At 42.8% G+C, this 14,668-nt stretch overlaps 1 protein-coding gene across 3 annotated transcripts; it reads right to left on the bottom strand.

Moving 5' to 3' along the window:
- Positions 1-949: 949 nt before the first annotated feature.
- Positions 950-13,956, bottom strand: ZNF330 (zinc finger protein 330). 3 transcript variants are annotated; one of them, XM_045202631.3, is made up of 10 exons: positions 13,761-13,956; positions 12,335-12,461; positions 10,455-10,474; positions 10,283-10,353; positions 7,864-7,943; positions 4,742-4,868; positions 4,185-4,289; positions 3,965-4,011; positions 2,856-2,973; positions 950-1,711 (listed from the first exon to the last, which is right to left on the bottom strand). In XM_045202631.3, the coding sequence occupies exons 2-10, from the start codon at positions 12,452-12,454 to the stop codon at positions 1,440-1,442; spliced, it is 960 nt and encodes a 319-aa protein (XP_045058566.2). In that variant the 5' UTR covers positions 12,455-12,461; positions 13,761-13,956; the 3' UTR covers positions 950-1,439. The 3 variants fall into 3 exon arrangements, with proteins under 3 accessions (XP_045058566.2, XP_024424768.2, XP_045058567.2); XM_024569000.4 differs by having other exon boundaries at positions 13,770-13,956; XM_045202632.3 differs by lacking the exon at positions 13,761-13,956 and adding an exon at positions 12,934-13,050.
- Positions 13,957-14,668: the final 712 nt, after the last annotated feature.

Raw genomic sequence — 14,668 nt, 5'->3', positions numbered from 1 at the left:
GGGCCACGGCAGCTGGGGAAGCGGCGCCATGACCCCGCTTTGTCACCCAGCTTGGGAGTGGGATGGGGGGCGCTCATCCTTAACAGAGGGGTGAGCTATGACTGCAGACTCAGAAAGTTCAGGAACCAGGGGAACAAAATCTGCAGCAGCATCCATTCAGATGTCTCCATCTCATTTGTCAGGGTCCCGGGTTTTCACCAATGGTGCCCTGACCCCCACATAACAGACCTGCCTTGATTGGCAAATGTCTTTGAAGTCCATCCATTCCAACTATCAAATCCTGCTGCTGTAAGAGATAAAAGCTTTTTCCGAGTGCATCCAGAGGCCCTCTGGCTGTCGCACCTGCTTCTCCACAGCCTGTCATTGCCCTCAGCTGTTCATTATGTTTCTATGGAATGAGAGCGGTCAGCAATAACCATCCAACCCTGTTATCCTCAGAGCTACAATCTTCTCCGTACTTCTCGAATGCCAGCCAGTCCGATATGATGCATTTCTTCCTCCCACTCCGTCCCAACTCATTGCCGGCGTTAAGTTGTAACAACTGGACCTTGTGTCGGCAACTGTCCGCTGCCCACCTCCGCCACGAAGGATGGGGTCTGGCTGCGTGACTCTGTGTCTACCATGATATGAGTCTCTGCTACGCATTTTGCGCGAGACAAAAAATGAAGCAAACAGATTGCACAAGAATAGGAGAATGCTTTCCAAAGTTTAAAAAATCTAGAACAAGAAATTAAGTATCAAAAGTATGTACTGTAATACTAGACTTATTCAAAAAGAAATGAAATTTCCTGGGTAAAGCACCTCCGTAGTACTATTTCTGACTATGTGTCTGAAAACTGGCTCTGGAGTCACCCTTGTCCACACATGCCCGCATTCATCGGTACTGTCCAAAAACTCACTGCGAAGAAATAAATCAGTCAATTGCTAAAGCATACATATCACAACTATGTAAGATAACATGAAGATTTAATGAAAATTTAGCACGTAACATCTGATATGTATCCTGTGAACATACAAAGAAAAATACAATAATTCATTTTACCCATTACATATTAAAAAATCAGACAGAATGAATTCATAAGCAGTGTTTTTCATAAAAACAGCAATTTAATTTCATATATATTACCCTCCTATTCCTTTATCCTATATATGTATCTAATTGGCAAAGCCTATCAGATTACTGAAATCATTAAAATCCAATCCATGATGCTTCATTGTTTGTATTAATAAATACCTTTCATTTGAAATTCATTTTTCTTACACTATAAGCCTGATTATCAGTTCCTAGAAAAACGCTATGCCCTGCTCCTTGCCCCAGTAATTGTGACTTTTGCACAAGGCTAGTGACATACTTCTGAACGTCCTCACACGATTCATCACGCACAGGCTTTCCTGTGCGTTTCTTTTCAGACAAGGTCACCAGTGGGCAGGCAGCTGTCCTAGCTCTCTTGTTCTTCATAGTGCGCATAGCCACTGGCGTAGGTCCTTCCTAAATTTAAATTAGTAAACAAATCTGATGACTCCACATCTGAATCCTTTCCACCTTCATCTTCTTCCTCTTCATCATCCTCTGCTTCGTAGTCATCCTCCTCATCGGGGTAGTTGGTGTCACCATACTTATCAGATGAAAGGTTCTTCCAATAGGCATCGTACCCAGAAGCTCCATCTCCCTCTTCACCTCCAGTCTGCCTGCCAAATTTCAGGGAGCGTGCTACAAAACACAGATCAGTATGTGGTACCTTATTTGTTCCATTCTCTGCATCCTCACTTTTCTCCACAACATACAGTCACATGAGCCTGACTGGCTGCTTCTTACTCCCAAGTGACAAAGTAAGCCACATTTTTCCTAATTTCCTAACTTAATATTTAATTGGAAAGAAAGAAGACCTTAAAAAACACCCTCAGTTATATCCTACTTGAAGTCTACACACACACCACACGTAACAATAGTAAAGGTGACAGTGTCATTTCATCAAATCTCGAAAAAGCTGGAAAACAAGGTAAGAACAGCACTCTCCAAATATAAGTTAAATAAGGCATGTTAAAAATTAAAATAAAATGCCCTTCGTTTGATCAATTAAGAATTTATTTTCAAATCACAGAAAAGTTGATTTCACGTCATAGTATTTTTCTTGAGAGCAATTTTATAACTGAGAAGTCCTGGAAGACAAAGCTTTCATTTCTTCTTACTAGCAACACAAAGTTTGGTGCAAAAAAATCAGCAGAATCTTCAGTCTCACCTCATTGTAGAACTGTATCTTTGATTAAACAAAGTCACGTAGAATTATGGTTCCATTCTGATATGTTTGGTAAAGAGTCAAGTTCCCTTTAACAAATTGTTAGTTGCATTACTATAAATGCGTATGGCAGTCTTATTCCTTCCCAGAAAAGCTACAGAAAAACTAGAAAGCAATCTCCCACAGCAGTGACATAGTACATAATAAGCAGAGCTGCTCAAATACTACACACCGAACAACAGCTTCATAAGGAATTCCAAATTTCAAGAACTAAAGATTACCAGTACTTGAGTATTAAGGATTCTAGCTACTCAATTATTTAATAAGAGTCTTGGCAAAATAGAAAAACCACTTTTTTCAGTCTTAAATTTCAGTATTCACCATGTCATTAGCTGGCAAATGCCAAATATCAAAGTGAACAATGGTATATTTCTTAAATTAAATTGGGAAATTTTACCCATATATTTTCGAAGGCTGTAAAATTCCACTTCCTTAAGAGAACACATTCGTCTTTTCAAATAGGAAGAGGCAAAACAAAAATAGAAAGAGAAAAAGGAGATAAATCTCTTCTAAGCGTGAAAGCAAAACCGCCGCCCGGAACCTGAAGAAGGGCCTTACTTGACATGCTGAGGTCCTTGGTCTCCTGAGTCTCGTGGCCACATTTCGGGCAGGGCGGCTGCTTTCCCTTCTCCTGTTTGAACACCTTGCTCCTCGTATGGTCATCGCAGAAACAGGCCTGCACAGGAGGAGTAAAAGTAAGCAATAAATAAGTAATTTAAAAATGCACAGAGACATCACTCAATCCCTCGAGGAGATCTAACCGCATGACTTGTTCAGGCAGAGACTGGAGTTTTGGTTGGACTGGCCTGCTCCCGATCTCAATGTAGTGAGGGAAGGGTCTTTCCCAGGACTCTCCGGACCTATGGCCCGACCTGAGGCCAAAACTGTCCTCAGCGGATGACATGCACACACATTATACACTCACACACACATCAGCATTCACAAAGCCCTCGAGACACTTGGTGAAGAGCCTGTCTTCACAGAACGCACTCTCGCTGCGGACACGCACAGGCAGGAGGCTACTGCGGGACACTGCGCGCTGAGTCAGCAGGGCAGGCGGGGGGCACTCAGCCCGACACGACAAGGTTCGGGAAAGGAAACATGAAGACCCAGCTGAGATCCGAAGGAGAATGGGGGTGCGGTAAAGATCGGAGAGGAGGCTACGGCAGAGGGATGGCACACACAATATTGGGGAAGAGTGGGGAGAGAAACAACGGAGGGTTAGGAGTATCAGCAAGTACCAGAGAAAAGTTTCTGAGAGGAAGTGAATCGGCTGCATCTATTTAGGGATCCTTCACAAAAGAAATGCTGGGGATGACTTCCAAGGAGAGAAATCATTATGGAAATCTTCACTCTCCTGAGCCAAGTGCATTCTGCCATTAGTTAAATCACACTCCCACCACGTGGGCCAGACTGGCCTCCAGAAACCTAAGGCGCACGACCCTGACCAAGACCAGAGTGCGCCAGTGCAACTCGGAGGCAGCCCAGCGGATGGCCTTTGGGAAGTCACCAAGCCTTCTCAATCCCCAATCTCTGAAATGAAGGAACTAAATGTTTAAGGATCCCTGTAGAATGTAGATTAATAATAGCTACAAGTAACCCAAAGAACGGTCATGAAGAATGGGGATTAAAAACAAAACCTAAAAATAAAAAGTACACGAATATACCTTACAACGAAGACAAGAATGCTGACCGAGCCGGTTGCATGAAACACCTGTGGGGAAAATACATACACCCAGATTCAAACTTGGAATAAAAACACTATTTCCCACAGATTGGTACTTGATCTAAGATAAATCCCACAGAATTGATCCTTTTTCACTGTTTTAACACTTAAGACTGTTAAGAAACTTGGGTATAAAGAACATCTACTATGTGAAAACTTACACTTAAATGTTTCCGCCTCTAAAACCTGGCAGCTGGCTTGATGTTCGAATTGATCATCTTCACAGAGAAAGTTTTGGCAAAAGGAACAACTGAATATTCTGCCTCCTATTAGATTAACAAACAAAGCCAAAAATGTAAATATGATAAGCTTTAATTTAAAAGACTCATTATCTATAGAACTGCTCAAAAAGGACGGCAAGTGATTTCAGACTTACACCAGGATGACACAGGAGTTTTTTGCTCTGGTAAAGGCTGCAATGAAAACTGCCAAAACGAGCCATCCAACAGTGGACTCCCACGATCCCCCGGCTACACACGTGTCACCCAACACTCTCTCCTGCCGCTCCCCTCGCTACCCGTTCTGGTCAATAACCCTAGCTACTGGCTTTGACTGCTACTGCTAGTGTAAATCCCTTTTCCAACCAAACTGATAAGCGAAGCAGTGACAGCAGTCGGGACTGACAGTATCCGGAGAAGTCTCTTAAAAAGGGTACCCGGGATGCTTCAAAGTCGGCCTTCACTCACAGCAAAAGTCACTCCTGTGCGCACTCACTCACCGTGGTCCCAGACACCGCGTTCACACTCCACACACTCGGCGTCAGTAAGAGGGCAGGCACAGGCGTGTGTACTGAGACACTTCCTGCCGTGACAGACCCAAGCTTCACAGAAGTCACAGATTGCACCCTGCAACCAAGGAGCACAGACAATTAATCTTTGTCACTTGAACGACTGCAGCCATTGTCTAACCCAACGATTTTCAACTGGTGTGCCACAGAGTGTTCAAAATATACACTACCTGACTATTCAGTCAGGGGCACTGACCTCTTTTCTCTTAGACTGTCAAATTAAAAAGTGACAACAGCCACGCAACAAAAGACGCCTGTGTGAATGCCGTCTTGGACCATATGGAGGTCACGTAATAGTTGCATCTCATTGGTCACATCGCATAATTAGGTTCCATCTGATTGGTTAATTCTTGGTACCAGAAGTCCTTATACATACATACAGGCATCTGATTTTTTAAAAAGTCACTTTGGAGCAAGAAGGGCAGGTAATTACCATTATTATTATTATTAATTTTTGAAACTCAATAAAAACTATAGGTATTTTTGGTTTTGGTCAGAGCAGCAACAAATACACCTTTGGTGTGCCGCAGAGTTTTATTAATTAGTTGATGCGCCGTGAGATGAAGAAGGTGGGAAACCGCCATCCAAGTTGTGCACACCAAGCATTTATCAACCCTCAGCAACAGTGGGCGGCTCCACCAAAGAAAAGCCTTACTCTTTAAGCCAGAAGGGGTTCTCTGAAAACTATGACACCAACAGCTATTGATAATATACAGATCTTAGCTGAACATCAAAGAAAAAGCAGCCGGGGGAAGCTATACACTAACCCCAACACTAACCACCGCAGTCAGCCCAGGAGCTGGAGTGCGGCCTCAGACGGAACTCTGACTCAGATGAAGTCCGGGGCCCGCAGCTCAAGCACCCTTGTCCCTGGCAAATCCAGCATCTAAACTGAGTGTTTTCAAATACTAGTATTTCCAGCTTCAGAAAATTTCTAGAACAACTTAGAGAAAATATTAAGCTTCTGTCGACATCTTTTTTTCTTTTAAGGCAACTTATGCTTTAAATCAATGATCATGCTTCTTTGTGAAAGAAATTAAAATACAGTAAAAACTACAGAACTAAATGATAGGGTAAGACTCTCCAATTCTACATGAAGTAGGGTGGTAAGACTACATTTTTCAGTGACCTAAGGTGAACGGACTGTTCAGAGCTAAAACAAATCTTAACGGACTGAACGGTTTTCCCTTTACAGAGGAGGGCCGCCGGCATGAGCTGCATCACAGAGGAGCTGAGATTTAAATCCAGGTCTTCTGAACCTCAGTTCAGTGTTATACCACTCAAGGCTCTGTAATAAAAACAGTATAGGACAAACAGGAAAAACGTTTTATGACTTGTAAAAATGGATTGTCAAGTGTAGCTACCAAATCCTCCAGTGTCTCTTGGATTACTCAGGGTTCCAACAACAAAGAGATGGCACACTGCACCGGACGATCCAGGAGAGTTCAGAAGAGATAATTTACAAGGGACAGGGGCGGGCTTAGAAAAAGCACCAGGGGTGGTGATGCAGTTACCACCCCTGGGCCTGAAGAGACAAGGGGAAGAGAGGGAGTTACCAGAGCGCCAAGAGAGAGCCACGTGGAGAGGATTTCTCAGCCCCGAGGAGAGGAACTGCGCCAATCCACCTCCAAACCAGGACAACCTGCTAGGCAGTGAGCCGGGAGAATGAAGAGCCAGATGGCACTGTCCTTCTACCTTTAGGGATCCTGCCAGGGTCTCTCGTTGGCCAAACTGAAGGGATGCAATAAGGTAAGAGTGCCACAGTCCAGTCAGGCCCCGAGGGCACAGCAGGATGGAGAAGAGGGAAAGGAGAGGGAATTCTCACAGGCAAATCACTTTTCTAGAATTTATAACTAATGATTCATGATTTTACTTAAATGTTTTCTTTATGTAAGAAAAGATCATAAAGACTCATACAACTCAGTGAATTAAGAAGTATTTGATAAATTTAGACATTAGCAAGCTACCAAGGAAGATTATGATGGGTTGAATCTGATTGGTTTTTCAAACATAACATTGACAATCCTGTATTTAAAATAAAGAGGAATTCACAAGATGATGATGAATTCTAGCTCCTTGCGTATGCATACATGAAATATATCAAATAAAGATCTGCCTCTTAATGAAAAGTTACGTGTTCTTGGAAAGTTACTACGAATAAAATATTCTGCTTGACTAAAACACTATTATTTTCATTGTGGACTGAAACTTGGACCAGGGGATAAAATTACACAATACAGTGAAACTGGTTAAAAGGATCACTTTTTAGTAAAAAAAGAGCAAAATACATCACATAAAACATGTTTTTATTATTTAAAACAACAGATTTCCTTAGAAAATTATACATGTAATGAAGAAATTACAGATAACTATAGTAAGTATGTACTTTTCTGGAAATATAAAGCTTTAAAAAACTAGTAACCCTAGGTTCTTCTGGAACCAAGTTGCTTATTTACCCAAAAGCCGGAACAGGGCTTTCAGTACGACATTCTATGGAATCTAACTAAAACACATTAGAAAGGCCCCACTGACAAGTGAATTTCTGTTTAAGTCAACATTAAATAAGTTTTCATTCCCTTTATGTTTCCGAATAAGAAATAAAGGAAGCAATCAGATAAAACAAGGGGCATGTTTCTCGATAATCTAAATAACTACAGAATGAGTGAACCAAGGGACAAACTGTGATTACATGGTTATAAAATACAGTGGTTACAAAAAATAACCATTGGTCAGAAAAACATTTTCTTATCATCAAACAACTACTAGTCTGAGACAGTGATTTTCACCCTTTTCATTTCATGGCACACATCAACTAATTGCTAAAATTCTGAAGCACATCAAAAAATGTATTATTAGCGAATCTGACAAAAAAAGTGTAATTTTGATTTACTCACAGATGGCTGTTTTTGTGTTCGCTGGTGTCGTTTGTTATTGGACAATCTAAGGGGAAGGAGGTCAGTGCCCCTGGCTAAATACGCAGGCACTGCGTGTTTTACAAAACCTTGCGGCATCCCGAGGCAAACTGCCGGTCTGGGAGGGGAGGACGAGCTTACCACCATCGCCAGGCCGGTACTGTACACCCCAGCGTGCTTTATGACACAGTCCGACGACTTCATCATGCACTTGGTTTTCCCTGGTAAAGAAACACATCTGCACTATTAGCCTTGCAAAGCAGTACATGCAAGTATTCATTAATTCTTCTCTTTATGTGGCCTAAGGTCCTAAGGCGATCATTTTAAATGAATAGAAATTAGCAGTTTACTGCTTACATAACCAAAAATAGAAAATGGATATAACTGAGATCTCATTATCTGAGTCAAACCTTTTGAGATTAGAAATTTATTAAAAATCTATAGCACAACAAAGTTATGCATGTATGTTAATTCCTATCTGTAGTAAAATCAGAAAATTCAGGTTATGCTTTGTAACCTAACCATGATTATAGCAGTTTAAAATATGGTGAATTTTCAGATGAATTAAAACATATTTTAAAAAGCTATGCTTTTCAAAATATAACCAGAGACATTGAAGTTAAGAACAATGTAACAATAGCAAGGGCGGGGGTGGGGGGTGGGGGCGGGGACAGTGGGTAGAGGGGATTACAGGAACTACTATAAAGGACACATGAACAAATCCAAGGGGGAGGGTGGAGAGGGGGGAGGGAAGTGGGTTCACCTGGGGTGGGGTGAAGGGATGGGGGAAAAGGCATACAACTGTAATTAAATAACAATAAATAAATTAAAAAAAAAAAAAAAAAAGCTATGCTTTAAAATGAATTTAACATTTCATAATTCACAATAAAAACTGTCTGATTTAAAGTTTTTGCTTATTTCTTCCTACATCTCAAACCAAACAGTGATTACGCATTTTATCTGGTTCATGTTTCAAATTTATTCACATGTAAAAATTTACAAACATAGCCTCCAAGTAAACATTTTCCAACAAATTTTTCAAATAGTCCCCAAGTGGACACAAAAACCAGGAGTTGGGTGATGGAGCTAAAATCACAACACAGCCACAAAAACCGATGTAGCAGCAAATTACCAACCCAAAACTGTCAGGAGATTCGCTCATCACATACTATGTGAAGATTAATGATGACATATTAATCACCCATCCCACACCCCACAAAGTGCAGCATGAGAGAAACAGAAGGCACGCAGTTTTCCAGTATCCTGACTGCCTGAGGAGCAAAGCCAGATAACAGGAAATGGGAAGGAAGAGAAACTGGAAAGGAGAGGCTGAGACGCTGAGAGGCGGCGGCCACCCAACCGTCCCATGTCTAACACTCAGTACAAGAATCAGTGACCGGCCGGGAAATGCAGCCAAACACAGAACTACGAAACTTGAGCTCAGTAACACTGAAATTATGGGAAGGTCCAACAGGAATGTGATCTTCTCCATAAACTATTTTCGTACTGTATATTCATTTCCTTGTAAAACAAGGATATAAAAACTGGCAGAGAAGTGGTCTATCTAAACCAGTATTCTCAGTTTCATTAATTATGTCTTTCATTAACAATGTCTTCTGTGAAAGCCAGAACTACACTAGAAATATTCAGGGATATAGATCTGAACTTTCTGCACTGGTCCCATATGTAAACCCATTCAAAAGAGCATATCCCAAAACGTGTTCCATCTGAAACTATTATCCCAAAACCAAAAGGGGTATTTGCTCAAATAAAAGTTTAGAGAGTGTCACTATACTTTTCTACTGCAGGTCTTCAGAAACTATGTAACAGAAATCTCCCCGATGGGAAGGAAGGGCAGAAACATGCCGCACTTCTCAAATGTATACACTGTGCTAAGAAATACTTACCAATATTTCATGTATCTGAGGAAGACTATTTGTCAAACACCAAACCTGTTCTGTGAACTGCCATTTAGTTTTACTCTGAATGATCATTTATTCTTAATACAAGTTTCCACTTACACTTGGGAAGTGCTTATGTGGCTTAGGAACTCTGTTCCAGTGACTTGGGAATCCATGTGAGAAAACTCAAGAATCACATGCTAAACTCCAAACAGAAAAATAACTTTCACAAAAACTGGCACCAGGCAAATGGGGAATGAAGTTACTCCTGATGGTCTAACACACTGCAGGCAGTGTCCGTAGGAATCAAAATTTAGAAACATAAACAATATCGACAAGACTAAGGTGGTATCCTTAAAAATTCAGGACCCCCCAATATTATTAGTCTGAAATCTGACCTTTTAATGTTTAAAAAAAGCCTGTTGGTAACTTATATCTAACGTGTATCTGAATCATCTTCCAGCATTATATCAAAGACAAAATCAAGACTTGATAGTGTTTGGGTAGGCCGAATAACATTTTATGTTATTTTATTTGTGGTGAGGAGTAACATTATTATTGCAAACAATGATAAATAAGCCCATAGCTTCATATTGATTAACTGCAAAACAATGTCGGATGAAAGCAAAGGCAGGTGCCCTCAGTTATCACATACTTACCACACTGTGCACAAATCGGTAACTTCTGTACAGAATTGCAAAAGTAGCAAAACGCTCTATTCTTCTGCCGCCTTGTCATGTAAAACAAAATTTTTAAATATGGTAAATATCAGACGAAAGATCGGAGTATCTATACTATTAAATATAGATAGAAAAATAAATAAAAACTTACCTCTGACACTTATCACATTCCTGTAAAATATAAATAAGACATTAATTTTCTACTGGCTGAAAACTGCAAACTTACTTGCATTATAAAGAATAACCTGTCCTTTGTGTTACGATCTAAGTGACACTTCCTCAAACGCTGCAACCTCCCCCAGCACACAAGAGCACCTACACATTACACAGGTATGCTCCTGGGCGTACCACACTAGAGAAAGAAGTGGTATTTTCACAAAAGAGGGTAAACTCAGAGGTAGTTGCTTTTCGAATGAATCACACAAATGATGAGCAGAGTAAGAAACCATAGTGAACGAATGTGATGAAGCTTACAGAAAATCCAGAATTTTAAACATGTTATTAAACACTCCCAACACTCCGGTCCCTGACCTCTCTTCGACTCTGGCTAACTATCCTCTTTAGATTCGAGGCACTTCTTGTCCGCCATTTTCAAAATATGCCGGTTCTCTTTTCTACGCCTTACTTACTCTAACGCTTTGCCCTGAAAAGTCCCTCCGCAGCCTTTACCTGTTGGAAGCTCTGGTGATGACCCCTCCCCCTCTGTGAACTCCACCCACCCACACTCACCTCTGTCCCCGTCATCCTAACTACGCCCCTACTGCAACACTTACCCGAGTCTGGCTGCCATTCCCTGTACTTGCATGAGTCACTTCTTTTGTCTGCCCCACACCCCTGGTCTCTAGAAATGGCCCTGACACACTGAAGTGAGTCGCCGCGGTCCTGTGCTCTGTAATCCTGCCTCCCCACCCCCCACCTCAGCCATAAATGTTAGTCCTGGACATGGCACCTGCCCAAGTCCAAAGTATCAGAGTTCCTTCCTCTCCATGGGCAACAGTATGTGATGTGAGACACACGAGCCACCAGTGCCTATGAACCCAAACAAACAGGGTGAGATGACCTGAGAAAATGGAACTAACAAGCAAAAGACAAAACTACCAGGCGGTTCCAGGCTCCGCTTGTCCTAGGTTGCACTATATCCTTGCCCTGCCCAACTACACAAGTCAGTCCACTATTCATTCAATAAGCTCTAACTCTCCCCGGTTCCAAAACTGGGCTTGTCGCTAATAAACAAACAGTTCTTAAGGAACACACAAAACAACTGATCCACAAGCCTGTGGAAACAGGACTGTGTCACTCACCCACGGACCCCCCATACGACCTAAACAGGACCTGGCCCAGAGAAGATGCACAATAGCTGTGGAATTAAGAACATTCCTATGCGTCTGATGAAACAAAAGAAAAAAGAGGGGTGGTGGCAACAGAACAAGTAGGGAGAAGCAGAACTAGGCAATGTGGGACAACGCAGAGACACACGGTCAAAGGAAGAAAAGGAGGAACATCAGCATAAATAACATCCTGCTTTTCCCAACTCTGACCACAGAAGCCCAGAAATGATCAGGACTAATCCACTTGGCACAAGGAAAGAAGGCAGTGGAACAGGAAACAAGAGATGTCGAGAACCGTGGAAAGTTTAGAAATGGGAAATCAAATAAGTTAAAAAGACTTGCGGAGAGAAATGGTGAAAAGGCTCCAACAGATGGGACAGCTTGAATGAAGGTGAGAGAGGCTGGAAAATTCTTCGCAGAGACCCTAGTACGTACTCTCGGTCAAGACCGCTGTAACGCCAGCAGTAGCCCCGGCAGTAGGTAATGCGCTAGGTGTTATAATTATAAATAAGATAAAATCGAACAAAACTCATTGCTACTCAGTGTTAATGAAAACAATGGACAGGCCTCTCACACAGATTGCAAATGCAATCAAATATATCCAGCAACACTGTATTCACTAAAATTTTACTCAGGTGTTTTTCGGATAACTGATATATTCATAGTTTCTCAACTAGCAACTGATATCATAAAAAGCTGTTACCATTGAAGCGTTGCATGGGTGCTTAGCTAAATCTACAGTGCTTCTCAATGCCCGAAGCTGTTTTTCCCGTTCCCGGCGGTTCTCTGCCTTCTTCCTCGCACCGGTCTTTTTCTTGGGCATTTTCCCCCTTTCAACACAAGAGAACAGAGAGGACATAACTGCCAGGTTGCAATTTTAAATAAACTAAGAAATTTATTCTCATTAAAATTTAAAACCAGTTTTCATCAATTAGTTGCAAGAACTACCACATTTAGTAGAAAGAACTGCACTGAAGCTGCCTTTGAAAAAATGTGTCGATGAATAACACATCTTTATTTGGCTTTTCATTCATCTGAAAACTACGAGTTCCCTGAGGATTCTAGCCCTGTCTTTCTTGATGGCGTCTGCCTTCCAGCCCTGCCTGGCATTTTTCAGTGCTCCATGAAGAGATAACACTAATGAATGAGTAACCAGCTGTGTGGTTGCTTTTAAATCTGAATCTCAAATTTCTTACTATTCTTCAAAATAAATACTTTTTAAGTCCTCTCTACGAGTGATTCTCAAAACTCAACTGCAGAAACTCCTAAAAATACAGATTTGGACATCTAGGCCTTACTCACCATCTACAAATTCTAAATGTCCAACGACAGGCTCAAATTTCACTGGTGACTGTGACACACAACCTCCCTGAGGACATTAACATCCTGCTTCAAAAATCAAAGTGTGTCCGTGACACGTGGGCAGTCTCCAGAAAGCACACCTTGAAGAGATTTATATTGCTCATGCAAAAGGTCATATTACACTACAGCAAAATCATGCACCTGCGTGTACTGGAAACAATATGAAGGTCACTCTTAAGTTTTTCTACTTTGGGTTTCAACTTTTATGTTAGAATATCCAATCAAAAACCAAGCGATGGGAAGTTGCAACGTAAAAATATAGACAAGTCAAGTCATGTAGTTTAGTAGCTGGTTCCTTAAGTAATGTCCAAACCTACTAGATCACCCTTCCAGTACTTAAAATGACAAAATCTACAGGATGGGGGGGGGGGGGGGAAGTGTACTGTTATGGACAAAAGAGCTCAGAAAATAATCACGGGGTGGTAATATGGGTGAATCTTCTACAGCCCGAGGAGAGAATCCGCTGAGAAAATTGAGCCTCATTTTTTTTTCCTCCAGTTTGGTTTGGAAATTTAAACAGCCAATTCTTTTTCTCAGCCTTATGTGGGTTCAAGCCCTTCTCCAGTTAATGCTCCGACTTCTTCTGAACATGGTCCGTGTCACCAAAAGAGGAAACAGGGATGGGGCCACCGCAGTTTTGGAGGGAAAGCCTGCCCTGGGAACACCCAGCGGCCGGCGGGGGGACGGCGGAGGTGCCACGCGGCTCGGGGAACCAAAGGCGACACCCGCCCGTGGGGCACCCTCCCTCGCGCGCACTCCGGGCCGACCTCGCTCACCCTGGCGGGGAGGCCGGGCGCACTCCGGGGGCACAGGCGCAGGGAGTGATGTGGCGCCCGCCGGCCAGCGGCAACAGCAAATCCGGCTCGTGGACCACGATTCGGGATTAGGACGTACTGAGACCCAAGGGAGCAGAACACAGTCACTTTCGGACACTAGGAGCCGAACCGGATGTCCTCTGACGTCACAGCGTCCTACGACAGCGCGTCGGCAGGAAAGGGCCCGCCCACTTCTGTGGGTTCCGCCCAGGGTTCCTCCTACTCCTGCAGCAGAGCCTGGCTGCTGGGGGAAGGGGGCCGGGCTCCCCATCCTAGTGGGAGGGCACGACTGGAAGGGGGTGGGGACCCGAGAAAGGAGGAAAGGTGGGAAGACAGGGCCTAAGGGGAAGGGAAGGACCCCTCAATTTTATTTTTTCAGAAAAGGAGAAATCTAAAGGAAGAGAAAAATCTAAAAGGAATTGGTACATGAACTCACAAACTTGGTCCTGCATCAGTTGACTCAAACAGAAAATTCTGGCCTCATTCTTTAGGGAACTCTCCACCCCCCGATTCCCCAGGTCCCGATTCTCTTGTTTGCTGCACAAGCTGTGTCTTTAGTTGCCTCGGAAAGCCCTCCCGCGTCTCCCGTTTCTAGCGGGCCTTCTGGAATTCCGTGCTTTTCTGAACAGCTTCTGCTCCATTCTGGGGCTCTAGGGTGGGCTCCCCTCCCTTCACTGAACCTTAACGTCCAATCCCGGGCAAAGTCTGCTTAGGCATTTCTGAAGTGTCATTTCCCCAGGCTTTCTCCTTGCGGGGGGCAGGGAGGGGTCCACCCCATCCCCCACCTCTGCTCCCAGTTCCTCACGCAGATAATTATAACTCCGTTCTATGCAGCCATGCTACTTTTTACTCACAACGTA

Source organism: Desmodus rotundus, chromosome 9 (genome assembly GCF_022682495.2).
Source record: "Desmodus rotundus isolate HL8 chromosome 9, HLdesRot8A.1, whole genome shotgun sequence".
Lineage (NCBI taxonomy): Eukaryota > Metazoa > Chordata > Mammalia > Chiroptera > Phyllostomidae > Desmodus > Desmodus rotundus.
This window is presented reverse-complemented; position numbering and strand designations above follow the sequence as displayed.